At 35.3% G+C, this 27,787-nt stretch overlaps 5 protein-coding genes and 2 long non-coding RNA genes across 9 annotated transcripts; 4 read left to right on the forward strand and 3 right to left on the reverse strand.

Annotated features, from left to right (window-relative positions):
* Positions 1–10,529: 10,529 nt before the first annotated feature.
* On the reverse strand, positions 10,530–13,259 carry LOC122530358 (cytochrome c). Of its 2 annotated transcripts, none has more exons than XM_043657230.1 (4): positions 13,111–13,259; positions 11,829–11,878; positions 11,379–11,520; positions 10,530–11,306 (listed from the first exon to the last, which is right to left on the reverse strand). In XM_043657230.1, the coding sequence occupies exons 2-4, from the start codon at positions 11,865–11,867 to the stop codon at positions 11,161–11,163; spliced, it is 327 nt and encodes a 108-aa protein (XP_043513165.1). In that variant the 5' UTR covers positions 11,868–11,878; positions 13,111–13,259; the 3' UTR covers positions 10,530–11,160. The 2 variants fall into 2 exon arrangements, with proteins under 2 accessions (XP_043513165.1, XP_043513174.1); XM_043657239.1 differs by having other exon boundaries at positions 11,829–11,876; positions 13,108–13,214.
* Positions 13,260–13,678: 419 nt separating this feature from the next.
* Positions 13,679–15,158, forward strand: LOC122531106 (general transcription factor IIH subunit 5). Its single transcript, XM_043658712.1, has 2 exons — positions 13,679–13,818; positions 14,783–15,158. The coding sequence occupies exons 1-2, from the start codon at positions 13,700–13,702 to the stop codon at positions 14,967–14,969; spliced, it is 306 nt and encodes a 101-aa protein (XP_043514647.1). The 5' UTR covers positions 13,679–13,699; the 3' UTR covers positions 14,970–15,158.
* Positions 13,845–16,231, reverse strand: LOC122531096 (meiotic nuclear division protein 1 homolog). The gene is made up of 5 exons (XM_043658689.1): positions 16,041–16,231; positions 14,495–14,735; positions 14,304–14,409; positions 14,068–14,214; positions 13,845–14,001 (listed from the first exon to the last, which is right to left on the reverse strand). Exons 2-5 carry the CDS (start codon positions 14,719–14,721, stop codon positions 13,864–13,866), a joined length of 618 nt encoding a protein of 205 aa, XP_043514624.1. The 5' UTR covers positions 14,722–14,735; positions 16,041–16,231; the 3' UTR covers positions 13,845–13,863.
* On the forward strand, positions 15,049–15,741 carry LOC122531099 (zinc finger HIT domain-containing protein 1). The gene is made up of 2 exons (XM_043658699.1): positions 15,049–15,190; positions 15,297–15,741. Exons 1-2 carry the CDS (start codon positions 15,049–15,051, stop codon positions 15,617–15,619), a joined length of 465 nt encoding a protein of 154 aa, XP_043514634.1. The 3' UTR covers positions 15,620–15,741.
* Positions 16,232–16,298: 67 nt separating the features above from the next.
* Positions 16,299–21,085, forward strand: LOC122531082 (inositol polyphosphate multikinase). 2 transcript variants are annotated; one of them, XM_043658677.1, is made up of 6 exons: positions 16,299–16,588; positions 16,791–17,080; positions 17,600–17,916; positions 18,256–18,435; positions 19,144–19,404; positions 19,678–21,085. In XM_043658677.1, the coding sequence occupies exons 3-6, from the start codon at positions 17,748–17,750 to the stop codon at positions 20,391–20,393; spliced, it is 1,326 nt and encodes a 441-aa protein (XP_043514612.1). In that variant the 5' UTR covers positions 16,299–16,588; positions 16,791–17,080; positions 17,600–17,747; the 3' UTR covers positions 20,394–21,085. The 2 variants fall into 2 exon arrangements, with proteins under 2 accessions (XP_043514612.1, XP_043514606.1); XM_043658671.1 differs by lacking the exon at positions 16,791–17,080.
* Positions 21,086–21,731: 646 nt separating this feature from the next.
* Positions 21,732–23,636, reverse strand: LOC122531113. The gene is made up of 2 exons (XR_006307193.1): positions 23,549–23,636; positions 21,732–23,464 (listed from the first exon to the last, which is right to left on the reverse strand). It is a non-coding gene; the product is annotated as an uncharacterized LOC122531113 (long non-coding RNA).
* A 931-nt stretch (positions 23,637–24,567) lies between these two features.
* On the forward strand, positions 24,568–27,433 carry LOC122531120. Its single transcript, XR_006307198.1, has 2 exons — positions 24,568–24,656; positions 27,194–27,433. It is a non-coding gene; the product is annotated as an uncharacterized LOC122531120 (long non-coding RNA).
* The last annotated feature ends 354 nt before the right edge of the window (positions 27,434–27,787 follow it).

A 27,787-nucleotide genomic window follows, 5' to 3' on the forward strand; every position in this document is an offset into this window, starting at 1 on the left:
TTTTCTTTTTTCTTTTCTTTTTTTTTTTTTTTTACATATTTACATTTTCGCCGTGATACGTCGCGAGAAAATCCCACTCGCGCCCCAAGGCACTTGATTCGAGCACTCGAGGACCGAGCGAAGAAAAATAATCTAATTACACGGATTTTATACACGCCACTTGAAATATTCATTACGTCTCTCTTGAATACTAATCTGTTAAGGTGCGGCGTTACGTAAATGCAACATTTCGCGTGCAAATTCTGTCCAGTTAATTTGTATTTTTCGTTTAAAAAATGTAACGTCGCGAAAGCAACCGATACTCTACTATGTGACTTTTGCTCTTAAACAAACGTTTCAAGTGCTTCTGGATTCATTATTCAATGACCGAATGATTCAGATCCAGCAATTTGCTATGTGTTTAAATTTAAATTATATCCTGTAAATTTCCGGAAGTCCTCCGACACAAACGAATTAATATTAGCGAAACACTACACGTTACAAATCATAAGTCACCACCTTTGGATGACAGTAAGCTTATTGATAAAACGAACAAAATTTGAGAAATAATCGCAAGTTAACGAGAAATCATAAGATTGCAAAAAGATTCCACGACTCGTAACAAGCCAGTGTTCGCTAATTATTGTGTAAGAGAGTCCACGAATGTTTATCTCGAATGTACTGCGAACAATATTTATGATTCTTTCTAAAGTTCTTTCATATACATATTTCATATACATATTCTTCTAAATGAAATTATTTCTGCGACAGAGAGAGATGAGAGGAAAACGTGGTATGCAGTATGTTGCTATCGAGTAAAGTTGAAATTTATAGAGCCAGTTTTAAACTCGACATTTGTTCCCATACGTATGATTCGCTTAGATTTGTAGGGCACGTTTATTTGTTCTACGGTTAGAGATATATGTACATACATACATATGTGATATACGTTCTGTGGAAACGCTTAAGGTATTTGAAAGGTCGATTTACTTACAGGATTAGGAAACGCTTAGGAATATGTGAACAACCGATATCGGACACTGATTTGGAAAAACGACGTCTTTAAAATTTTTGCTCTGTATATATATTCAGGTAGAAAGATAATGAACATCTAAAAATATAATATCTTCTAATTATAATGCATCCTTTTTAATAATTTATTAATTTTCCCAAAACATAATATCTCTTGGCCATTTTCGGTCCAAATTACAAAATATTTAATATATCCAATTCGATTTTCACACGATAGATACGTTCATGTGAAAAAATATATCGTGTCTATGAAAAAATAAAAGTTTGATTCCAGACCTAAAAAAAGTCAGAATAATGTAAAATAATATAATACAATAAACAAAAATTTTCGTCAGAATCTTATCACTTTCACGTGTTTGCAGATTTTATATCATAAAAATTGTAACGTGCAATAAAGTAGTCTTTTAATTCTTAAAATAAAAATAGTTCTTAGTATTTGTCTTTGATACCCCTTAATTTTAATTCGATTTTAATTTTAATTTTTACTACATCTTTTTTAACATTATCAGAAGAAAGGCATTTTTCACTTTTGTGAAATGTGTCCAAAATATCGATCGTCTAAAAATCGAAACAACTCGTGTCAAAAAAGGAGAATGAAATTTATTGCTTTTTAATTCGCGTTAAATTGAGATCGTGCGAAAACAGAGCTGGGTATATTCAAGCACCAATATTTCAAAACCGAAACCAACATTGGACGCCATGACACACAGCTACGTATTTAAATTCAAGACGATGGTTGTCACAAAGACTCGGTATTTAAATTCTTAAGAAGAAAAGAAAAAGAAAGAAAATATCAAAGATCCGTGTATTTCATAACGAATCACGCATTGTGATTACTTTCCCTTTCCTCGAGATCAACCTCTCTTTCTCAAATCTGAAAGAAAGAAGATGTTTGCCAAACAGTCTCTTTCTTAACCGTAACCTCAACCGCAGCTGAGTTCAGTGCGCGAGCGCGGTTACCCGGAATAAGCCCTCGAAGGATGCACTGACCTGGACAATTTCGGAGCTGGCCTCCTCCGCCAACGCGAGATATAACGCTATATACATATACTGTATCGTAACGAAATCGGCCTACCTGTGGATCGCGATTCGTGGCTCCGGCGAAGTGGCATGGCCGCGGCAACCGAGAGCTGTCGGAACCTTGAGAAGGTCGCAGGATGACAGATGATGCCCATATTCGCGACAGTTCCAAGTGTAACTGGCACGGTCGTCCTCCTTCACGGATTGCTGCCTCCTGGGGCCGGCATTGTCACCCGCGCTGCCACCACCCTCCGAGAGATGACGAATTAAGGGACGACGCATCGCGCGACGGTCCTACTTCACCGGCACATTCGAAAACACTGCGGCGCGAATTGTAACGAATATCTCGATATCGATGTACGACTCGATAGCTGTCACGTGACTGTGACAAGCCAGTGTAATTGGTTCGATAGATCGTCGAACGGTGAAAGATCACCGACAATTTCTGTCAGACGTTTCTGTCAATTTTACACGATACTTTCCTTCCTCTTTTTTCTTTCTTCTCTTTCTTTCGATCACTGCACGTCGATCACGCTCATATCCCGGAACGACGTAATCGCGGCACGAGTTCTCGCGAGACTATGTACGTACTTCTTGCGCGAGTGTTTACGACCATACACCCCTCCCCACCCTCAAACCCTACTGCCACTATTTGTCTTACCTGCCACCCACAGTTCTGAACCGTACCGAGCATCGCACCAAGTTCGCCGGTAAGGTGGGTACCTTTGAAAAATTGATAGTCGTATTCTATATTATCGACTTCCTTTTTGTAGATGTCATTGCTGGTCTTTGTCTCGGTCGTTGTTGTTTAAATTTAAATAATATTTAATCCATTAACCGCGTTATTAAAGTAACTGTGTTTTATAAGTGTGAAAATTAGTTTATGACGTAATAATAAATATTTGTTATTTCATAATTAAATGCAAGTTTCATTGTAATTTTATAGCAGTTCAAGTATTTCATATCATCAATCACAAAACACTTTTATTTTACCTTATAATGCAACACCAATTGAAATTTCTAAAAAGAATAAAGATTATATCTTTGTTACTACGTAACAAAATCAATAACGAATTCGAAGTAGACTTGATCAACAAAAACAAAATTCGCAAATAAAATTGAAAAATGTAATTAAATTAACATTGAATAAAAAGGACTTCATTTCTTATTTAACATATAGTATTAAAAAAATTTTCGGTGCTTATTTAATATATAGTATTTTCAAAATATTTAACTATTAAAATAGCAATTATTTTTATACGTATTTAGTATTCACATGATTCTTAAATTCGTCTTGAATTCGTCAAGAGTACGAAATAACAAACTCTGACGAGGAATATCGTTTGTGACTCTGATAAGCGAACCCACATCCGGTATGCCAGAATTCACAACCTGCTTTACAAACAGTAGATAACGCGATAAGTTTGCATTGTACTAATAAGATATCGGTACAATTAATTTTACGTTAATACGTAAATAAAGCAAATTATTAATGTTAGAAGTATTCAAACCGCGTACAGTTCAGTGATTGCACCCATGACATTTACGTCATAGATATAAATTAAGTATGTGCTGTAGATTGCACAATGACGCTCTTCTGACATCACTTGGTAGATAGAATGCAACAGAAAAAACGTCTTATTATTCTTAATATCACATTCACCTTAAGAATACCATTCTGCGTTTGTCAATCATTTAAACAATGGAGAAACTTTTGCAATATTTGCTTCAAAATTAAACGAAAATTGCTGTTTGATGACAAAATGAATAACATAAATCGAATCACTGTTTGTATGTAAGAACATTTAAATAATAATTATAATAATCACTCATATATTCTTATCAACTGAGAACAGACTAAAATTTCAAACGCAAGCCTGCAAGGAAATTACAGATAATTCCTTCCTTTGAAACGTGTCTATCTCCGAACGCGCTTTAAAATTTTCAAGGACAACTGAAACACAAATCATTACGAACTTAGTTGTAAAAATATCTTCAAGGAACTAATCTATTATGAAATATATTCATACGTATATTATTCGTATAACTGATTTTTAATTACAAGATATACATATATGATACAGTGATCACTTATGTAATTTATAATTAAGACTTGAAACTTGATTAAATTGAAATTCGTTTCAAAAATATCCTACAGAAATTAATTTTAGAATGAAGAATAAAATTTCAAAAATTATTATTCCAACAAGATTTCAAGATTTCTCTACAAAACTTTCAATTATTGAATTAATTATGTATAAAGTTTAAGATAAAGATACATTTAATAATCATAATAGTCGTGTGATAATTTATATTAAAAAGAAAGAAATGGCCTTCATTTGAAATGTGTTATATAAAGAAAATGATCCTTGAGAACAGACAGCTAATAGTATGAGATCATTGATGTATATAGACGTACAAACTTCAATCATTGTCATCTACGAATTGATGACCTCAGTGGCCCAAATTTATGAGGAAGCTACGCACATATATGTTAGATTATAATTTTAAATTGAAATCTCTAATAGGTTTCGTTAAAAATTAATGACTACTTTGTGAACACACTTTTGTACACGATGTGTTACACACCTTGTAAAGAAACATATCTATTCTTAACCCACAAGAATGACTCACATTCGTTTATTTCTCTGCCTCCGTATGTTCCACAAACGGTTCATAGATGTTACTCAATTACACCTTCTTTCAGTAACTGCGTGGGCAGATAAAAAAGAAAAAAAAAAGATTTCATCAAAATTGCTACAAATCAAATGCTACAAAGTCTTCTCAAGGATGGAAATGAATAATTTGCTATGGAAACGACGATTCTTTGACAGTTATGTCAAACTCGGACGAGCACTCCGCTTTATTGGTTGGATATAAATCAATAAACACTGTCGCTTGACAGAACAACGTTTTATTATTCAAAGATAAATGTACTTCTAAAAATTCTGGTCGCAGTTCCACCACAGTTTCGCAGTAACGGAGATTTTTTTCTTGGGATGTCTGTAGGATTGGCGCATAAAATAGTGATAAAATCGCGCGTTAAAGCAAATATTGAATTTATTTGTCGATCTGCGTAGTCATAAAATATATCGATCGATATCAATAACATTGAAAGTTATATTCTTAACGATTGCACAATAATAATAAGTCGGGGAGGTGGTGAAATCGGATGTAAATTCGTAATTGTAGATACCTGAAGCGCGCGCGACATTATATGCCTCGATAGAAGTAACATCTTTTAGGGTGAAAATAAATGCAGAACGCATTGAAATTATAGTAATTTCCAAGTCTTTTCAGTTTCTCGTATAGAACATACTGAAATCTCGCGAATTTCAAATCGAGCCAAATTTTCACAAACGGAAACATCGGAGACAGTACGATTATTTACGTTCGTACAAAAATAGTTAATCGTTAATATTCCATCGGTATTAGATTGTCGTTATCCACAAAAGAATCGATACTGCAAGAATATAGTGATATAGATAAGGAGGGAGTGAGCGAAAGGGGTAAGAACAGAGGGAGAAACAGACAAGTGAGAAGAAAGCAACGAAAGAATAGTTTCGACGGCGAAGAAGGAATGTTTTGAACATAGCACCACGTTATATCCTTATCACTATTCACGTACAAGCTAAAAAACCGTATTTACTATGGCAGGTAATCGTACACGCGTGCACATGTAAACCCGTCTCCAAAGGTAAGTGAACCGAACAAGGAGGAGGAAGAGGAGAAGAAAAAACGTCAAGAGATGGGATAGGTCTGAAATGGATTCACCAGCGGCGTGTTGCGACGAATTACCTCCGATTTCGAAGCTTACGCGCTAATTGATGGTTGGCAAGTGACCAATTGATTAAACTGGAACCCGGGACTGCGCTCTATGTGTAACGATGCACACGCGTGTATACGCACTTACAGAAACGTTTACCGGTATGCGCGTATACTGTGAAGACACGCGTATATTGTAACTTCGTCTCTACGAATAAGTAAGGCGTAACGTAGCCAGTACGACGCCCGTGGCTGTTAACGTGGCTGTTATTGCGTAACGCACTATAGTTGAGCTACCGTCGGCCGTCCCTACGTTACGAACCGACCACCCTATGGATAGGTAAATCACGACCGAGAGGAAAGGGTCGCCGGGTGCACCTGTACACGTGTGACCATGCGTGCAGACAACGCAAGCGAAACCTTTCGGTCGCACAAGGTGCTGGCGCGCTCCTGCGCGCGTTCACACACGTCACACACATACACACGTGTACACGGTCCTTCTTTTAAATTTTTAATTCGTTAAATACATCTATGAGTTGCGGCGAGCGAGGCGCTCGCTCTTCGTACACGCGGCTCTAGCAGCCGACCTGGTGGAGCATCGAGGCGAGCCGGAACACACGCATCCAGGCGAACATCCCCGTCGACGGTGAACGACAGATCGCGCTCCTCGCCGACGAGCTTGACAGATTTTTGCACTCCGTCGATGTCGAGTGACGCCGCGCTGCACGATTCGGTGTGGCCGCGTCGATCGAGCAAACGTCGCTCTCCGACTTCCTTTCCTTTTGCTGCTGCTGTTGCGGCGAGTACTTCATCACTGTATCATCATTGGAACAATTAATCAGCATTGCAGTTTCGCACAGTTTTCCCTCTTAATTTGACGACAATGATGTAACTATGGGAATCATCCGAGTTTCATGCAGAAATTCTACGTAGGCGGAAGTGCCGCGACAAGGAAGCGGTTTCACTCGTTTCAGCTTGAAAGAGCTACGCTACGCGTGCTAATTACTATAATTTATCCGAGGCTTGCTTTCATTCCTTTACTATCTTTTAATGTTAACTGATCGGCTCTCGCGTGCCTCTAGTGAAACGTGGTTCTAGTTCGTTCGATGATACAGAATTCAATTAGTTGTAATTTCTAAGATTTGCTACGTTTGCCTGAAGACAAACTACCGTTTCATGCGCGCCAACTCTGTTTCCGTGATAGTTCGATAAAATAAATTTATGCAAACGAGATTGTCTAATAAATTACGCCTTCAGTTATTAATAAAGCAACGTGAAATTAATAAATGAAAAAAAAAAGAACTTCTATATCTTAGTCGAAAATATTACAAAACTCGCCAAGCTCGAATCTATACTAACGATTTTATGATCGCAGAGTGTAAGCTGACCGTGGTATGGTTAAGTAATGAGATTTTCCCGTATGTCACTGCACTACTTTTTTTCTCACGACTAACAGTGAAATTCCTTTCACTGGCAAATCCTCTTTTGTTTAAGAAAGCCGTTTTACGCAACGGAGAGAGCGTTGCGGTTGTACAGACGAGGCGCGCGCAACGAAAACGAAAGCATTCTTATCGTAAATCTATACACTTTACACGATAAAGTCGTTCGCGAACTGAAGGAACATGCAGTTTCAAAATTTCACGGCTTTTCACGCAAATGTCGTATCAGCTTTGACTATGTTTGTTACTCGCGTTAAACTCTCACTCGGTCATGGTCAGAGATCAATTTACACGTGGATTGCAAAGTGCGCTGATATAACAGTTGAACGATACATTGACCGCGTTAAAAGTGAAGATCTCTTTTCTACGACATCGACTAGACAGCAGAGAATAAAAGTAGAGAACAAAGTACGAATATACGATAAAACAATCGTTTCGACATGGCACAAAAACTTTTAACAAAGTTTCTATTCTCGAACCGGGACTTTTATCTATTGTATATAATGTAATTGTGTGTTTCGTATCATCATACTTTTTTATATATGTTAGGAGAAGAAGCGTCGGATACTTTTTACAGTTGCCTCGTGTTATGATCGTGTATAATACAGTCTGCTATATGTAAATGAAATATTGTATGGCCTATATTTCTATAAATATGGAATATGGAATATCACTTATAAATGTATGCGCATTACGTGTAATCAGCGATTGATTAAGCGAAAAGTTTCGTAGGCTTATCAGTAACCGCGTTTCGAGGACTCCTTTTTTTCCGGGATTTCAAGAGTAGGTGTATAGTGGGCGTTTCAAACGTGTGTTCTGCTTTTAGTGAAGCGCACGCGCCTCTTTCGGTCAGCTGATTCCCTAGACCTACTTTTTGTCCGATGATGCAGGCTACAAATAGGTATAGTCACGGATACTCGTGTGTGTGTGTGTAATCGGCGTGTACGTGCTTCTCGTTCCACTGTGTACGTGTGTGTACCTACATACTTTAGGAAACACTGTATGCCCTAAATCATGCTCTTTGCTCGAGGCCATCGTCAACCACTCGAAAGAGTGAAAATATAAAATGCGCTTTGCTCTGTAATTGCAAACTTTTCCGAACATCGCACAGAGTTCTCACGAACGTTGCGTTAAGATTCTAAACTAAAATTGCTTGAATTTTGATAACTGTAAGTAACTCTTTGGATGACACAAACAGATGCTAAAAGAAACAATTTACTAGATAAAAAGATAGACCGTTTTTAGCGTTAAATAAGTAAAGCAGTTCTGAGTCTGAAGATGTGCAATACATTCTATTATTCTTATATTCTCATGTATATTCACGTATATTGAAATTTCAATTAATAACAACTAAAACAATACTAATAGAAACTATATGAAAAAGATCATTTTCACCGTGAATTGTATTTCATAAATTTCAAATTACAATAGGTTTTCATCGCCGTTATTATTTGAAAGACACCGTTACACTTGGATGAATAAATCTATGAACAACGGTTACGACACTACTCGTCTAATGAAGAATAAATAAGCAAAATCTGAGAATGAAAATTTTTAAAGCCAGGGAAAAAAAATTAAATGTCAAAGTCGCGATTTTTTTCTATATAATGCTTGTATATTTGGAAGAGTCCAAGCAAGGTTTTCAATGATCCATGTTTGCTTCGCGCTACCGCGCGCGATCCTGCATGATTATTTCATAGGAAATGTCTTCGTGTATCCCTACGCAAAAGCGCGGCAATTTAATTGCCACTGGCATTGCTATATGTTTGCACGTAACAGTATAAAGGTATATGTGCAAAAAAATTGTAATTACGAGATGTCGTGTTCGATAGAAGCAATCAGCCTTATAAACGGATTACGATCGAAGCAGCAGTTAGTATTACGATTAGTACATACCTGTGTGAGTTTTATTCAATTCCTAATTCCCCGCGAGGAGGTAAACGCGAAAACGGCTCTACTTTGCTGCAAACCGTTCTACACTGATTCGAGGCGCTTCGTGTAATGTTCTGCGGAGCACAACGAGGTGCATTCGTGCGACAAGAGACAGAGACGAGAAGCAAGGAGGAAAGAGAACAAGAGATAGAGAAGTAGAGAGACTCTTTTCTTCTCACTCTGTTTTGTACACTGGATGGAGAAGTGGGTACACGTCGACGCGATCGTTTCGACGATGAAGAGAATTGGTGGGGATGTTCGTCTTCTTGGTTATGTTCTGCAGCGCCGGCGCTGCATCGACCCATCCGCACCTTGCTACCAATGTGTATCCGCTTCAACCTACCTTCAAAGTACCCATCTATTTTTCCGTTTTTACGCTTCATATAGATTGCTTCGTCTGTCAACTTATCGAAGGCTATAACGACATACTAAAATTATGTAAACGTTCGCGTTTACGTATGCTATTTCAGTAAAACATTGCCGATACATGCGCCCCTACTTTCATAAAACGTTTCAAAACGTTATTGCAATTATGTGTTAACACGTTCTTTCATTAAGAAATGAAATAATGTTGAATATTACTGAAGAACCTATATATCATTTATATATCATGATGTGCGAAACGTATTTATCAAAATTATATATAAACATACACGTCCTTCCACATGAATATTCACGCTGAGAATCTATAAATATTTATTACGCTTATATTTAATATCAAGATTTAAATCAGTTCGATTGTGTTTATTTGTGATTATTTACATCCGTAAATTTATAGAGAAACTTACCTTTCGCTGACATACCATGTTGAATAAGGAACACGCGGCGAGGACGAACTAGTTGGCGAATTTGTAGAATTGCTACTTATTGTTGAATCCGGGGAAGCAACATTTTCTAGTGCACGTAACGTAAGATACTCTTTGCACAAGGGCAAATGCCACGAATATCTCGCTTTTACACGTGGACTTATATCGCAACTAGGAGTGGAAGACTGAGAACTCGAGACACTTAACGGACTTTTTGGACTCTTTAGAGCTGAAGAACTAAACACACGAACCAATTTGAGTCTTAATGAATTTTCTTTGGTTTTTATTACTCGATTATTAGTATCACTCAGTACTTTTTGCTCTTCGCAAGAATCGGAATTATTTTCCATTTTAACTTCAAAATTATCCGAGAGAACACAATTTCGTGACTTATCAAAGCGAAATGCGGTGCTTCTTACTTAAAGACTGGTCAAAGCCTTAACAAAGATATTATTTCCTGGCGTTTTTAACCGCATCCTTCCTTATTGCTATCAAAAACTAATCTACAATAATACTCTTAAATTGGATTTTAGTGTATAAATATCAAAATTAAATATTTTCAATTATTTAATATTTATTTTATTTCCATTCATCTGTTTTGAATAGAATTCTTAAAATTTTACTATTGATACCATCTCTTTCTTCGTGTAAATACAATTTGCTTAATCTCAGATTTGGATTCAAATTATTACTGTATCATTTTATTGCCGTTTTGTACTTTGTAATATCCCTGACGTTGAAATACTTCGTTTTTTATTAATACAGCAAAAATGAACATTACAAATTCATAGTTGAATCTGTATTTTCATACTCTTGCATTACAGCTTAGTAGTTCATAGAACAATTTTAACAGTTTATAATTACAAATAAATAGTAGCGCGCAATCTACGTATGGCTCAGCCACCGTGCGAGAGAGCACCAAATTATCTTTAATTATGAAGCAGAATTGGATCTAGATAATCCAACTCCTGTCAATGTACATAGTTACATGTACGGACATATCTACTTATAATGAACAACAGTAACTTTTTACTATTCAGACTTTGTGAATGCTTGAGTACCAGATGAATGAGTCGAGTGAAATGTAGCGGGACGTTCATGAGGTTTGAGATGATATTAGTACTAGATTTCCTCTATTCCCGCCAAACACGTCTAGCGTGCTTTTTCATTTTCTATAATTGTCAAGCTTACTTCGATGCTTGTTCAATGTACGCAATTAAATCAGCACGTTCTTGTGCTTTCTTCAAACCAGCGAACACCATTTTTGTACCAGGAATGTACTTCTTTGGATTTTCAAGATATTCGAATAAAGTATCCCTGGACCAAGTGATGGCTAAAAAAGCAATATGTATATAAAAAAATTTAGTATTATATTCAAAAAACATTGTAAAATAAAAAAGTATACCTTTTGATATATTTGCATCTGTGTAACTATAACCAGGGGCTTGACCAGTTTTCCTGCCCATTATTCCATGGAGATTGGGTCCTACTTTATGTTTTCCACCAGCTTCAATTGTATGGCATTGTGCACATTTTTGTACAAAGAGCTAATAAAAAAAAGAAAGTTGTTTTCGTATAAATAAATGTTTAACAATTTTTTTATTAATTTTGGTTTAAACATGAGTAGAAATAGTTATTTGATACAATAAAAAGTAAATCTATATTACCAATGAAGTCAAAATTACCGTAACATGTAATCATGTGAATGACGTAGTATCAATGTTTCCATACGTCACGAGAGATTAAGATTATGCATGCGTTTTCCGGTATAGATTTCAATTAACGAAAATTTTAAACATGTTCGAAATTAAGCAGTAGCAAACCAAACATAAAATGTTATAATTTTAATTTTTACCTTCTTTCCTTTCTCTACATCGCCAGCAGGAACACCCATGGTTTTCAAATCTGCATAAAATTAATAAGTTTTTAAAATATCAATAACATATATATTGAAACTTTTTTTGTTAATCTACTGTGCCTATTTTTTAATAATTTCGTGTCGCATCTCTTTTGTTACGTAAGTACAAAACACGTGAATAAAAGACTTAGGTTTCGCAATATTCTTGCACAAGAAATTTGTATATAATCTAGACATTAAGAATTTAATTATTAAAGACGTAATATGTTTTTATTATATTGAAAAGATAATTATTTATCAAAAGTCAAAGCGTATTACGTGTCCCGTTCAGCACGTGTCAAACCACTCTGATCACAAGAAACGATTAAAAAGAATGTGATAACTGAATACTCTAATGTGAATAATAATTCACTTAAAAAGGCATAATACAATGATATAATATAATATCATATATAGATTGTAAGAATATTCGATTTAAAAAAAAATGACATCATGACATTGACACAGTATCATTTGTCTAAAGGTCAAATAAGTTACAGGTATATATATCTAAGCTACAGCTTCTTAATCTAATCAAGGTAAAAATTTTGTAATTTGACACCTCAATGACTCACAAAGTGCATCGCAACATTGTATTCTGCATTCTAGCTTTGGAATGCTCCAAATTTTAGTGCAGTTTTACGATGGTAAATGGATCAACATCGACATAACCGTTAAATGTCACAAAAATTTATGAAATAAAAAATTAGTTTTTTCTAACTAAATGCACTAACATAATATCACGCAATGTTTTGTAAAAGATCGCACAAAAAGTCAATGTTTTATGAAAGAATAGCATACATGCTTACATTCCAATAGAGCTTCTGATATAATTTATGAGGCCTAATTTTTTATATTCTTGTGAATATCAATTTGAAAGAAGAAAAACTAAATTTTATTAGAAAATTTAAAACCTTTTTGTTAATAAAACAAAAGTGTAATAACAAGCAACAGCTCAATGATAATTACGTTACGTAACATTAATTTTGTACTTTGAGTAAAGCGACTTTAGATAATTAAAATAGCATAAGAAGAAGTTCACAATTCGTTATGGGTTCGCAAGGATTGTGACTGAATTACACGTGCTAAGAACGCCATACACATTAAAATTCCTGATTAAATAATTTAACAACTTGAATTGTTTCTAAAATTTCAAAAACAGAAAATAATAGTAAGAACAAAAAGTGAGTACATTGAGCAGTACTCGAACATTTTGATAAAAAATGAAAATCAAACTTACTTTAAATTACTAACACTCGCGCGAGTAAAATTTTCACAGACCTCTGTAGTCTGACCGTGAATAGATGCTTCGATCGACCACTGATTTCCTCTGGGCTTGAGTTCAGGGTATTTTAATGGCTGATGCAACAGTTCAGGGACATTCAAAATATTCTACCAGAGGGCGTTTAAGTCAAATATTATTGAAACTCTTTCTACGATTGGTAAAATATTTTGTGCGAAATTTAAATCTGACTGAAGTAATTCCTACTTTTTGACTGAATGAACAGAAATAAATAATAAATTTTAAATATTTATGAATAACATATTATTGTATTTGATAATGAATAAAAGAAAACGTATTGTCTTATATAATATTACAATTTTATCGAATTATACAGAACAAAGTAGTATTATAATATAGTTCATAATAATCTTGTTCTTTTTATATATGTATATATATATATATTTATAATTTGTAAAAATGTCTGTAATTTATAAATAAACCGGTTATATAAAATTTTGTTACTAACCTTCTATTGGCAATTGTGTTACATACTAGATTCAATTCTAAGTTTGTGTGTAGTTTTCTTATCTAGTGAATATATTCAATGACCTTTACACATGTCTGCCAAAGTAATTATGAAAGATCTAGATGTTTGATCACTTTTGAAAAAAACAAAAGAGAAAAAGTCATGGTAAATGTTACAAAAGGAATTTTAGTTGAATGGTATGTACAGAAAACAAAAATCTTAGTTTTTGAAAATTTATGTTTTTATTCTTTGTAATCTAGATCATCAGGAATATTGAACTGTTTATTGAGACATTCTTCAGATATGTCAAATTTATTTTTACACCAACTTTGAATAGCAAAAATATTATCCGTCCATATATTTGTAGCTTCTTTATATTTCTAAAAGAAAAAAAAAATAGAAAGTTTATAATTAATGTAGATTTAAATGCTTTCAAAATTTTATACCTGTGCTTTTTCAGCAATCTTGGCTATAACTTCTGGATCAGCGTCACTAAATTTAGCAATTTGTTGTTTTAACTGATCTTCTTTGACTTTTAATTCTTCCAGTTCATGTAACAAAATTTGTCTTTCCTCTGTATCTTCTCTTCCTATCTGTACATTTCATTTTAACAACAATATATAGCAAAAACATAACCTTGAATGTTATATTAATTAATTCGTTATAAAATTCTTTTTGTTACCTTTTCTTTTTCACAAACTTCTTTCAATTTTTGAAGTTTAAATTCTGCTTCTACTATCTTTTTTGATGCTTCAGATATTCTTTGTTCTACTGCAGTAATATTTTCTCTGTGTAATATTTATTTATTTATTAATTCTTTTAATGTAGTATATATTTTTTTGAGTAAAACAAAAGTATGTATTTTATTCCTACCCTGGAAAAGTCCAGAAATATACAGAAGTGCCAATTTTTTCTGACCTTACTAATCCATCATCTACTAGCGTTTGCAGTACATCTTTTACTGCTTGCGCAACAATTCCTTTCTCTTTAGGTGCAATTTTTTCTAATTCTTTCAAGGTAAAAAATTCTCTTTTTTCATAAAACAGTTCAAGCATTCTTATACGTTTTTCTTCAAAAGAAACTCCTTTTCGTTTAGACATTTTATTTAATCTTGCTGAAACAAAGCAAGAAATTTTACAGACTTATTCATTATGTTCATAGTGATGCAGCTATGAAGCAATTTCTTTTACATTTAGACGAGACATTTGCTTTAGGACGAAAGTTTATTATTCAAGATCTGGATGAGAGACATTTATTTATCTCTGCTGATATTTTGGACATCTTACAATCAAAAGTGGATGATCTTATGGATCAAATTTCATTTCCCCTAGCAGAGAAAGGGATATAAAGACTAACAAAGAATATCTTATTTGTAATTAATTAGAATATAATATAAAAGATTGTCATTTATTGTAAATTAATCAAATATGGCCGCACGAGAATCTGGTAGAATAAAAGATGCATATCAAAAGAGAGTGCTTGATGAAGCTGCTCGTAAACGCAGGCAAAAGAAAGCATTGGAGGCTTTGGAACAAGATAATTTTCACGATGATCCTCATGCTGATTTGGGTATATAAACATCTTTTATAGTTCTATTTATTATACAATTGAAATATTATCTTTCTATTTTCAACATAATATTTTATAACATTTCACAAATATTATAATGTTTCAGTCATGAGCAAGAAAGTTCCAAAGTTTCAAGAGACTTTAGATAACAGAGGTGGCAGGAGGAAAAAGACCAGATCGGCAGAATATTATAAACAAAGATTTCGCAAAACATTTGCTCAGTTAGTAGAGGAGGATCTCAATATTAATCCAAATTCACCTAATTATGTATCTGCTCAAGCTCCACCATCTAAGTTTCCTGAACGACAATTTTGCGCAGTTTGTGGTTTTCCTAGCAATTATACATGTATTCCCTGTGGAGCTAGGTACTGCAGTATGAAGTGTTTAGGTACCCATCTTGACACAAGATGTTTAAAATGGACAGCTTAAACTGTCATGTGATTTATGGTTCAGTTTTATATACAAAACATTTCTTTTTTCTACCATAAGCCTAATAAGACTAATGTATATAAGAAAACAATATTCAATAAAATTGTATATTTTTCTATTGACATTTGGTAATTTTCTTGTATGTTGAATCTTGTTTTAATAAACGATTATGTTCATTAATATGAAATTACAAAGAATTAATATTTTTTCATATTTGTGAAATTTTACTGCATATTATTTAGAATACACGCAAAAATTAAAACTTGCTATTTTAGAATTATTGATATTGATTGCTTTGAAATTTACTTGTTACGATATCTAACAGAGATATTAATAGATTTTCAAGTATCATTACAAAAAAAAGGACACTGTATAATACTTATCATTTTGCGTGTCGATTTGTGTTTACTCTACTACTTACGTTTGAATCGAGTACAGATAATGCAATCGTCTACGATATAGTATTATTACGTAAACATCGACTTTCGAACAAATTATTTAGGTTATGACGTAGTGTGAGGAAAGAACGAAATGAGGAACCACGTGTAAAACACACTATCAAAACGTACGATTCCAGTCGATGGACTGGCGAACGTAAAATCCCGGGGTCAAGGCGGGAACGATTTTCATTTCATAAAAACAATGGCCCTCTGGCGGAATCTAGAAGACTTCGTACTGTGACGAAAGAGGCAGCAATAGAAAAGTAGAAAAACGTCGAGTGGTAGGACGTACAATCGTTTGTAATTATGTGAAGTTCAAAGTCGTGAATCTTTGTTCCGCCTAATACACGGACGGATTCGAATGATATTGCCTACGTGAAAGTGTTACGTACTCGAGCTATACTGTACTGTGTTGTGGACTGGTTATTGTATAGGTTATAATAATACATAGGCATGTAAAATGTCATAGATATAACAATTGTAAAAGAAGAGTGGCTAATAAATTTTTCTCCTGTTATTTCCAATAAATGTACGTATGCTTTATATGAGTTGTATTTTATGATTCTTTCGTACGCTGAGAATGTCGATTCCTAAAATATTACGAATCACCTCGCAATTCGATATTACTTGAACGAATGTACACGTTGATACCTGGTAGACGTAGTTAATCAGATAGACAATTGTTCAAGTGTAATTTAATTATACAAATACTGTCTTTGCTAACATTGCAGTTACAAAAGACGAACGAATATCACGATTTGTTGGTAAAAGCGCGAATTTAGAACATTCAGTTTTCGCAAGCACATTCTGCCCTCTACCGATCTAGATGAATACCTTAACACGATGTTTTAAGTGTCGCGCGAAATGTTTGTTCTGACTTATTTTGGCTTTCGATCATTTGAAAGACCATCATTGAGAGACTGCACCTTGTATATTATTCAGTGTGATGTGAATTTACCTGTGACACGGTTTATCCAAAATTTTAAATTGTGGATATTCGAGTGAGAAAGAATAATCGAAGGTAACATCTATTTTAAGAATGAAGCTATCGATATATGTACATACTGTAGCACGATCGAATTTCCAATTTTCCGAATGAAAAATATAAGACGCATGGAAATTCTTTTAAACGATGTAACATACACACGTAATTTTTGTGATAATTTATTTTCTCTACCTTAGGCACCTCGATATTAATTACGTTAAATCATTAATATCTTTTAAGATCTTATTTTTTCAGGTTGTACGCTTAATTCATAACAATAAAAAAAATACACACACACACACACACACACAAAAGAAAAGTTCCAAATTTCTGTGAAAAGAATTTTATTTTATTTGAACAACGAAGAATACAACGCAAATGATCGCCAAATAGTCTAGTTAAAGCCGCGAGAACGTTTTACTTTGATTTAGTGGATCTTTTAGAGGAGAACCACGTTACAAGATCATGCAACTTAGCTTAATCTTCTATAATCTATAAGTACATACAATTACCGATGTGTTGGACTTCCTCATCAACTGAAATTTGTATTTATAGACGGAAGTAAAACAACCGAAGATAATTAGAATAAGCTTCGATGACTAACTACTGGTGGCTGAGGTGGTGGATTTTGCAGCGGAGATAAGATCGTGCAACTCTTTAATTGCAGAAGTAATTACTGTGTACCATTCAGTGAAATAACACGATGACGACTTTAGACTCGCAGACCGATAAAACTTTATGCCATCTTGATAAGCTTTCCAACACAGAGTTAGCTGAAATTCCATCCGACCATGGACTTCCTGTTGGAATAAGCCTATTGGAATCTCGGGTAGCCGGACATCCGTCATTAGACATCGAACGGCAAACGATTGGTAAGCATCTGATCGAATTAAACGCCGCGGATGATGACGTGCGGATGATCAAACAATTTTATCGAACTGTCTCGATGTTTAGCTACTTGATAAAGAAAAGTAGTAACAAGAGACGTTCGTCGGTTCTTACAGTTCCGAGGAAAAACTTTTGCACTCGTTTTGCGCGACAGATGAAAAATCTTCCATTCCGTTTTTTTAATTTTTAATAAACGTCGCTATACACGTGACTCTATATTTACTTCGTTTATTTTTATTCGTGGAAGAAAAAGCACCAATTGTACAATTTCTATCGTGTAACGATCAATGTTATATAAAAAGATTAATAAATAAATGTTGTAGGCATGTTACGTAGGATGTCGGACGGCCGTGTATTTAAACCCGTTGTTAAACCATTACTTGGGAAAAGGGAAATCTCGTTCTACGAAAATTTGCAAATATCTCAAGACCCTGTTATGTTACAATTGAAGAACTATGTTCCACGATATTACGGCACAACAGAGTTAAAGATTTTTGGCAGACGTAAGATATCAAAAGTATCGAATTCTTAACTTGTCTCATACATCTTATCTCATTCCCTTGATTCTGTTTTTTGTATATATTTTACCATTACAATTGTATATTTGAAAGTCATTTCGAGTAAATTAATATAAAATAAACGATATTATGCAATATAGTTTTTTTTAGAAAAACAAAATATGTAATTATTTTTTTCGCAGTTAAAGATAAATAATCGAGAAAGAAATCGAATAATTTCACAATGCAAATTTGATAAGATTTTTCAAATGTTCTCCTGTCTTTCTTTTTCCTTTTTTTTTTTTATTATCTACGCTTAATATCACTAATATTTTACGAGAGAATAAAAATACGTATTCATTACACTTGTAAAATGTTAGTGATTTTCACTAGTTAGTGTGTTTCACTTGAGAAAAAAGTTTTTATTTTAAAAAAGTCAACAGTAACAAGTTATTGGATGTCTTTTCCGAATAATTTTTTTTTTATCTTTAACAGTAAAGAAAATAAACAGACCCTTTGAACGAATAAGGCGTAAATTAAATGGATTGTAGTTATAAATGATATAAATTCGATTAGTACGTTGTTAATTTATCATGCATGTATTAATAATTATTAAAGAGTTTATCCCAAGATTACCTACATACTTAATTGCTGAAAAATCTCGGTTTCGTCTAGTTTAACACAACATGATTAATCGTTTTCGTAAAATATTAGGAGTAACATTCCTTACGCTGAAAGATATTACCGATGGTATGGCGGAACCGTGCGTGATGGATATAAAAATAGGTAGACGAACGTGGGATCCTTTAGCCACGCCAGAGAAAAAGGCAACAGAAGAATTAAAGTACGCCGAATCTAAACGCACTTATGGATTCTGCATAACCGGCTTTCAAGTATATTGCGTCTCTTCCGGGAAATTAAAACAGTTTGGCAAACATTACGGCAAGACTCTTGATGCTAAGGGTGTCGTGGAAGGTATTATCATTAACTTCAATTATTTTATAGGGCATTATACACACGTATTATGAATTTACGAGACAATATCGCTAGCGTTATAATTCAAATGTTTTTTTAATGTTTCATTAGTCACGTACGTATAGTTGTATAAGTGGTATACATATCACTATTGGATCATATGAGGAACGATTGTAACGAAAGCGCTGGAAGCCATTTCCAGAACACTTTAAACAACTTCACTCTCTTTTTTATTCAAACTATTCCAAATAGTGCCTTTTCTTTCCTACGCAGCGCTGAAAATCTTCCTGAATATAAGTCCAGAAAGACCGCCCTGTCGTCAATTGATTGTGATGCTGCTCTCTTTCTTGTGGAAGATCTTACTATTCTTTCGTATCCAGCGGTTGTTCCGCTTTTATTCTAGTTCCCTGTTGGTGGCATACGATGCGAAACGATTGCGGCATTATCTCCGCCTAAATAATACGAACGTCAATAAATCACCTAGCCACGTGTCCACGTCATTTTCCTCCACAAATAATCATGCGACCACGTCGAATGTGTTCAAAAACATGAAGGACGCGACGAGTAATTCAATCACGAACGACGTCAAAACGAACAGGAACCGAACGGCGAAAAGGGTGCATTTTGTTAAGAGAAGCATCAGCTTGAGCGGCGAGTGTGAATCGTCGAGCAAGGGAAAGACATTGAACAGAAGCGGATCGTGTAGCTCGGACTTTAGAGTGGATCGGCTATGTCGTACGCATTCGTACGTCAATAACTTTGACGACGACATTATAAGAATGAAGGAGGATTACGATGATTTGTTGAACGAACTTACCAGTTCGACGGAGGAGAAGCAGAACTGGGTTAGAATTAACATGATCGACTTCACGCACGTCTTCCCGGCGGAGGATCAAAACACTCTGGATCTAAATTATTTGGAAGGGATCGAGAATTTGATTAAACTTGTGGAGATGTTCCTGGTCTCCAAGGACACCGCCACTGCATGAATCATATTTATTGCAACGTAGGAAGTTGTCAACACGTTTCTTTTTTTTTTTTTTTTTTTTGTTTGTTTGTTTTCTTCTTTTAAATTACTATACGAGATGTTACATAATTGTATTTTATATTGTTTAATAAAATTAGATTGATTTTTTTCGACGTTAGGTCAGTGAGAATCGCAAGCCGGAAGTTGTAAATCGTGACAAACGCATGCATATAAAGCACGAGAAGTCAGAAATCCGTTCCGTGAATGTTTATCAGGCGTGTAACACGAGCGAACACTGAAGTATTTAAAGCTCTCGTGAAACGTTTTTCATACCTGTAGTCGGATATAACGAAAGCACTGAAAACTGAATGTTAATTGTTTCGCACCAGATATAATAACATTTCTAATGTTCACATTCTTCGGTGCACTCTCACTTGTCGATATTCCATGGTTATTGAAAACCATACTCATTGGTTTTACACACATTGTCGTATACATATATGTATTCGTCATTCACACAACAACTTGTTGTAGCCATTGATTGTTCGTACTATTACTTTTCTTACGTTCTTACCGTGCAAACAAGACTCTATAATCATACGTACTAAACAATTGTTACGTTAATATAAATACAAAGCATACAGGTGTTAATGTAAAGTTCGAATGTCTTTATTCCTACCCTTTTGAATAAATTCAGAATACTGACGAACGAAAGAAACATTGTGTCTTATGATGATCCTTTCAAATTAGAGCAGAGATCGATCTCAAGTACCGTAACTATTTACTTAGCATCATTAATTTTTGTATTTATTTTTAATTCTTTGCTAGTTAAACTTGTATATTTGTAAATATTCGATCAATGAGAATAAAAAAAAGGATAGAGAAAATAAAGATCAGAACAAGCAGATACACGTATGTATCTGATTGACTAATTTTTCTGCAACCAGATGCAATCAGTTGCAATATACGATACAATATACATATATAATTTTTGTTTCTTACAATCTCTATTTTTAAAGTCTAATAATGCAGTAATTTGTAAAGAGATATATACAATATCCGATGCGTCAGACCTAGGCAAAATGATCAATGACGCATCATTAGGTCACAAAACGAAATTATAACGAAAAAAGTGCCGGCTCTTTTGGATAGATGCCAGTCTCTAAAAGATTAATGCAGTTGTTTAATCAGTCATTTTGGCGAAAGAGATCGTTTACAATTTCTTTTTGACGAATGGTTTTCCTGTTTGATGCCACTGTATCTTTCACAATTTTCCAGATGAATCAAAATTGGCAGAAAATGATTGTCGATTATCGTAGTACAGTCGTTGGGTAGTAGGTAGTATTAAAAAAAAAAAAAATTGTTCGTTATCGTATATTTTATTCGCCATTCACTCGTAAACAGTTTTTTTACATTATCGCTCGAATCGTCGAATGAGCGCACCGGCACGACGTGTTAACTGATAATAATTCATAATTTGCTTAATCTCTTGTAACATTTATAATAATATATATATATATATAATATTTATATTTGCATTTATATTCATTGCTTGCTTGATCATCGGCTGTATTTAAATACGTGGCACATCATACACTTGCGCTCTGCATACATCATACGAGCTTACTCTCACTCTTTTCTACTTACACTTTCGAGAATTCAATTGTCTCTTCGCAAATTCGCCATTACGGTATCCAATGATTTATAAGACTACGAGACAATCACCTTTTTTTTCCGCCCCTGTTCCAATGCTTTCTCTCTTCTTTCTTTTCTTTTCTTCTCTTCGCTGGACGAAGATAGTCGCAATTAGGAAAAGTATAACAAAAACCGACGAGATGCACGGCGTCGGTTAAATAGAAATCGAAACGTGGAGAACAACTCGACACACATCGTGTGTTAATATACCGTATCTTATATACGTGATACACGTTGTATGTAATGCACTGTGTATGTGCCCCCGTCTCTCCGTCGAATCAACCGTGAATCAACCTGATTTCGATCCGTTCGTCAAATATCGTCGAAGATGGTTCCCCAACGCCATAAACGCTTCTAACGGAACGCCATTAAAATTGAAGGCTCGACGAATTCACGACGATTACTATAGTGCCTGAACACAGAGAAGGCCTTCGAGGGTATCGGTATCTAATGTAATTACCGCTCGCGCGATTAATGGCTAGGGATCTGTTAATCAACCCGCAAACGCGATTACCACGGTTTCAAATTGAATTACGTGTTCTGAATAGCAGGAAAGATATACAATGCGCGACAGAAACGATAACGCAATGCGCTACATTCGTTTATGTCACTGGTCACGCTGTGCCGACGCTGTGTCCTGCGCAGGAAATTCGATCATCGATCATACCTAAGAGCATGACGATATATATCCTGGATAATAACGTAGTGATAATAACGATATTATTAATATTAAGCTGGCAACAAGCGATGATATAACATATCACATATTAAACGTAGACGCAACAATAAATAAAGTGGAAATGTTAAATACTTATCAACTTCAGTATACACCGAAACGTATGGTGGAATAAAGTTGTCGTTTATATATGCACATGTGCAAAGTTACGTGTTTGCGATCATTATGTATATATATCGTTCAATTATTCAGTCGTAGTCGTGTGTTTCCGCGGAGTGGAAATTTTGCGAAATCTTCGACAGTGGCCGCACGGATCGGAGATTTCGTCGATTACTCGGTCGAAGAATTGGCAGTATATCGCAGCTGGATAAAATTGCAAACTATAATTAAAACGTACCTGCGAGCGTGATTCTATTTCAAGAGGCAGAAGTAACATTTATATCCGTTCGCCTTGAAAACTATAGAAGGACAATCGTTGACCTATTCGCGCAAGAAGTGCGCGTTAAATCTTTGCAAGAAATGGTAGTAATTTCTTACGAATGCAATAAATTTCCTCCCTCTGTTGGCCATTAAGCTACCAAACGTGGCCGATGAATTGTATCGTAACTGAAGAAGATAACAAATATTATGCAGTATTTAATAATATTTTTTAAAATGAACGTTTTCATCGTCCAAAGGAGATATCTCGTATCTCATTTCGTAAATTGCTTTCAACTTTTCATCTACAATTGGAAACGATAAATTTATACGTATGTAGAAATTAAATTTTCATTACTAAATAACAATCTTAACAAATTTTATTTTACCCAACAAGACACCGTTTAGCTTTCGTTTAATGTATGCTGAAATGATCACAGTCACTCGATTCGAGGAAACACCGAGTCCAGCCTAGAAGTGCAAAATTATACAATTACGTTTCACTTTCTAAAAATCATGCATAGCGACACGCGCGACGCGACAGAAAGATCAGTTCGACGGTGAATTTCAACGGGACGACCGCGACAGATGCTCGCGCGATAAATTTAGCATCCCGATTGCGGAAATAGAAGACGAGGAAACTTGCACCCGCGCGCCCATTTAAATTCTGCGGTTGTTAACCGCACGAGAACGCGAGTTCCGCTCTCCCCCGGGTTCATTCGATCGAGAACCCTAACTAAAAAGAATCTGTACCACGTTTCGCGCTCTCTCAATTTGTCCTTGCTGCTGCACCACAAAGGCAAATTCCACATACAAAATTGCACGATTCTACAATCAATGAAAAAATAGTTACGAATCGACCCTTTCAACTTTTTCTTTCGACAGCGAGATGTCGTATTGCAATTACGCGATATTAAATTTCACCGACCGATCATATGTAATTCCAATCACTGCGCCACAGACGAGTGAAATACGTCTAACGAGTTACACGTGTTTATTAAGCTCGCTGTAATTCGATATAATTCCGCTAGCAGTGTTCGTTGTTTAGCAGGACTGAGCGCAGATACTGCCAATTCTTGCAATTTCCGACACACGGAGATGATAAATGGAAATAGTGAAACAACGCAGAGGACCAGCATTGAAAGCGATTGATAACGAATCTGGTGTCTCAATGTTCCTCGAACACGGATAAGAGGAGGAACGACGATAGTGTATGAATAAAGATGGAGAATCATGCCGTACTGTTCAATACCGCGTAATCGTTTTCTTTTCTTTTCTTTTTTTTTTTTTTTCCACGATCAGCCAATGGACCATTTCGAGGACAGCCGCCAACGTTCAATCGAAACGATTGATCTCGTAATTACATTCAACAGAGTTCCCCATTGGCGCGCAAACATCGTTCGAGGAATTTTTAAGCCACGACCTTTTTAAGCAACCAACAATCAACATGTCGCGACAGCAGCGATTTGTTGGGAAATTAACATCTCGCTCGCATAGGTATCAAAGAAATTGTAAGAATTCCCACTGTCCGTCCATTCCATCGTTCAAACACGTCTCGCGAAATTATAACTTCGTATTTCTTTTTTATTCCTGTTTCCAATTCAATTTTACACAATGGAAACGTAGACGTTGGAAACGCAAACGGCCTTGATTTGAGTTAAACATAGTCTTTTATATATTTCATATATTTCATATATACTTTTCTGTTTAATCTTGTTCTTTCGAACGATGAGAAACTCGTCAAACTTTTTTGGCCATTAATGGTACGATAGACCTTCGTTTATTCAAACTAAATTTTAATTTACAAGTCAGATATTGAATACATTTATCGTGAACCCGAAAAATGTGTTGCACGCACGAATAGATTTTATTTATCCCTCGACAATAGAGCTGAAAATCTTTCCGCAGATCTATCGGCATTTACAGAAAACGAACAACACACCAAGTGATTTCGTTCTCGCTGGAACGTAATTGGATTCGTTTGCATAATGGCGAGTATAGTTTCAGAAGGAACCAGCGTGACGTATCATCCTTCGTTTCGTTTGGTTATTTATCGCGGTCAACGCGGCAAATTGAAAACGGATGCGGGCTAGCTGGCGATCGATAATTTTCGGGCCGTTTTCACGCGCCTCTCCTACGAACGACAATTTGCAAATATATATTGGCCGGCTGGCGCGCTCGTTCCGACGCTATGCAAGCGTATGATGTTTGCCACGGGTTAACACGATCGCTGTTGCAAGATGTATCGTTGGTTGCTGCGGTTCTGATCACACAGCGACGCGCCGATGCACGTCAATCGGCCGCCATTCAACCAGCAAAATTGTCCGTTTCGTCGGAACTCTAACAGATTTTTGTTTGCGCCGTCAGAATGGAACTATGGGGTTTCAATGCCACCCCAATTTTGTGTCCGTTCTCTCTTTCTCTCTCTTTCTTTTTCCACCAGCTGCCGTTAGTCATTTCACTCGTAATTATACCGTGGAAAAATGGCCACTGTTCCGATCGATCGTTGTTGAATAATTTGTTTCGCCAAACGCGTACTTGCTCTTTCTCCTGTGGCTTTTTTCTTTTTTTTTCCCTTTTTTTTTTTTTTTTCCTTTTTTTTTTTTTTTTTTTTTTTTACGTTCCCGATAGCTTTGGATAGCCGCGTTTATCTTGGCAACGTTCAACAGTTTTCGACCCACCATTTATCTTCGTTTCGTGAAATGTTTCGTTAGCGAGTAACTCTCGTTCACGAGTACGTGTAACGAGAAAGAGAGAGAGAGAGAAAGAAAGGGATAACGCTCGATTTGTTGGTTTCAATTGATACGACCGTGATTGCAATCGTGGTTAGAAAAATTCGACCAACTATTAACGAAAAGTACGACCAGTAGTTTGTCGTAATTTAAACACACTTTGACGACAGTGAAATGTTAAAGGAATTCTTGGAACCTCTTTTTATGGCCACAGTAATAGCGCGAATGAACCAAATGGAAAAGAACATTGCAAATGATATGTCGCGGCGTTTATCTTCAACAAGCTGAGAAGCAAAGAAAGATAGTAGAATAAACAAGTATATCGAACAGGATATACGTGTAACGATACGCGTAATCGCGCGAAGAACCGCGGCTTTGCCGCTAGTTACGAAATGGCAAACGTAAAAAGCAAACGCGTACCATTTATTGTATTTTATTACATCGCAAAAATACGCGATCACTTATTGCACGGACGATCGCTAATTTCTTTATCTTCGATCACGTGACCATAGATTCTTCTTCTACGTCCTCGAACCGAAATACCATTACGATACGATTACAACTAGCTGCTAATTGCAGAGTTAGATTTGATTTTACGAATGTTACGAATGTAAAACGTTGTTACAGCTTTCGTGTATTCAAACTGACAATGTTATATTAAATTTGATAGTGCATTAAGTTAAGCGCTAGCTGAATCTCGCAATTTAATTCTCAACATAATTTCTAGATATTATTTGTCACAGATTGTCAAACTTCGTAGACAATTGTCTGTCGAAGGGCTAAATTTTTTGATAAAGATAACTCTTGTCGAACTTTCCAACCTTTTAAATAATATTAGTCAGGCATTCTTCTTTTTTTATTTTCCTTTGCGAATATGCCTGTTTTGTACGTGCAAAATATTTACATTTTTTTTTTTTAAGTAGGTGTAAGAATTATAGAATAATAGTGGCCAATTTTGGGGATTTCGACATAATTATCGACAATCCTGAGTTAGCCAGAAATTGGTCATAACACAATAAAATCAATGTGACAAACGATGAATGAAAAATCGATATTCTCTGTAAAAACAGATTATTGCAACATTTACAACTTCGTAATTTGGTTAAATACTTAATAATTTTCCAACAATATCATTGCAGACATAGTCGTGCAACAAATTCATGTGTACAGACACATTTTCTATACAAAAATTGCAATACATCGAACAATACTATAGATCTTGCAGTATTCTTTTTGCTTTCTTGGAAAAGAACGAACACATAATGGAAGTAGAGCTTGAATAATTTTGTTTATATGTTGTAGCTACGATAATGAGAGGCTTAAGGAACGAGAAGACAAATTAAATGCCACGTAATTAGTCTTGCTGATCGACAGCTCCCAGTTTCTCTTAGCAAAGAATCGAAGTTTCTTTTTTTACGAAATCGAATTGATCATTGACACGTGAGTACATTATAACTAAACTTTCACTACGAGTGTACCATTATGTTACTAGACGTATTTATACACAACGTTTTCAGTTTTCATCGAGATTTAAATGCAAATGTCCGATAAAAAAAAAAAAAAAGAAAGGGTGAGCGAAAGGAGAAGAAGCGAAGAGCAGTGAATTTAACAAAAATCTTCGAAAATCCCCTTCGAATCGAAATCGAATTCAATCTACGTAGTGGAGTGACCCAGTCCTCGACTTTGCATCATTATTGTCCATTCCTACGTATGCAAACGCGACTTGAAACGTGCAACGAAACACTCGGTTTCATCGAACTCACCGATAACGCCGTTGTTCGTCACTCGATCGTTGACCATTTCAACCGCGATTTCCTCTTCTCCGTCGAATTTCCTTTCACATCGTCGCTCGAAGTCCGGATCGCAGCGTGATGAACTTGCCGCGAAGCGGATTAG

Source organism: Frieseomelitta varia, unplaced genomic scaffold, assembly GCF_011392965.1.
Source record: "Frieseomelitta varia isolate USP_RPSP 00005682 unplaced genomic scaffold, Fvar_1.2 scaffold_135, whole genome shotgun sequence".
Classification (NCBI taxonomy): domain Eukaryota; kingdom Metazoa; phylum Arthropoda; class Insecta; order Hymenoptera; family Apidae; genus Frieseomelitta; species Frieseomelitta varia.

Excerpts from the sequence above, each read along its gene's own strand:
- LOC122530358 (XM_043657230.1), bottom strand. The coding sequence starts at position 11,867 with ATGGGTGTTCCTGCTGGCGATGTAGAGAAAGGAAAGAAG. Across the intron at positions 11,521-11,828 it reads ATGTAGAGAAAGGAAAGAAG|CTCTTTGTACAAAAATGTGC; the intron begins GTAAAAATTAAA and ends TTTTTTTATTAG. Across the intron at positions 11,307-11,378 it reads AGATGCAAATATATCAAAAG|CCATCACTTGGTCCAGGGAT; the intron begins GTATACTTTTTT and ends TTGCTTTTTTAG.
- LOC122531096 (XM_043658689.1), bottom strand. The coding sequence starts at position 14,721 with ATGTCTAAACGAAAAGGAGTTTCTTTTGAAGAAAAACGTATAAGAATG. Across the intron at positions 14,410-14,494 it reads TATTTCTGGACTTTTCCAGG|AGAAAATATTACTGCAGTAG; the intron begins GTAGGAATAAAA and ends AATATTACACAG. Across the intron at positions 14,215-14,303 it reads AAGTTTGTGAAAAAGAAAAG|ATAGGAAGAGAAGATACAGA; the intron begins GTAACAAAAAGA and ends TGAAATGTACAG.
- LOC122531106 (XM_043658712.1), top strand. The coding sequence starts at position 13,700 with ATGACCTTTACACATGTCTGCCAAAGTAATTATGAAAGATCTAGATGT. Across the intron at positions 13,819-14,782 it reads AAAGGAATTTTAGTTGAATG|TGATGCAGCTATGAAGCAAT; the intron begins GTATGTACAGAA and ends TTATGTTCATAG.
- LOC122531099 (XM_043658699.1), top strand. The coding sequence starts at position 15,049 with ATGGCCGCACGAGAATCTGGTAGAATAAAAGATGCATATCAAAAGAGA. Across the intron at positions 15,191-15,296 it reads TGATCCTCATGCTGATTTGG|TCATGAGCAAGAAAGTTCCA; the intron begins GTATATAAACAT and ends ATAATGTTTCAG.
- LOC122531082 (XM_043658677.1), top strand. The coding sequence starts at position 17,748 with ATGACGACTTTAGACTCGCAGACCGATAAAACTTTATGCCATCTTGAT. Across the intron at positions 17,917-18,255 it reads CATCGAACGGCAAACGATTG|GCATGTTACGTAGGATGTCG; the intron begins GTAAGCATCTGA and ends TAAATGTTGTAG. Across the intron at positions 19,405-19,677 it reads TGCTAAGGGTGTCGTGGAAG|CGCTGAAAATCTTCCTGAAT; the intron begins GTATTATCATTA and ends TTTCCTACGCAG.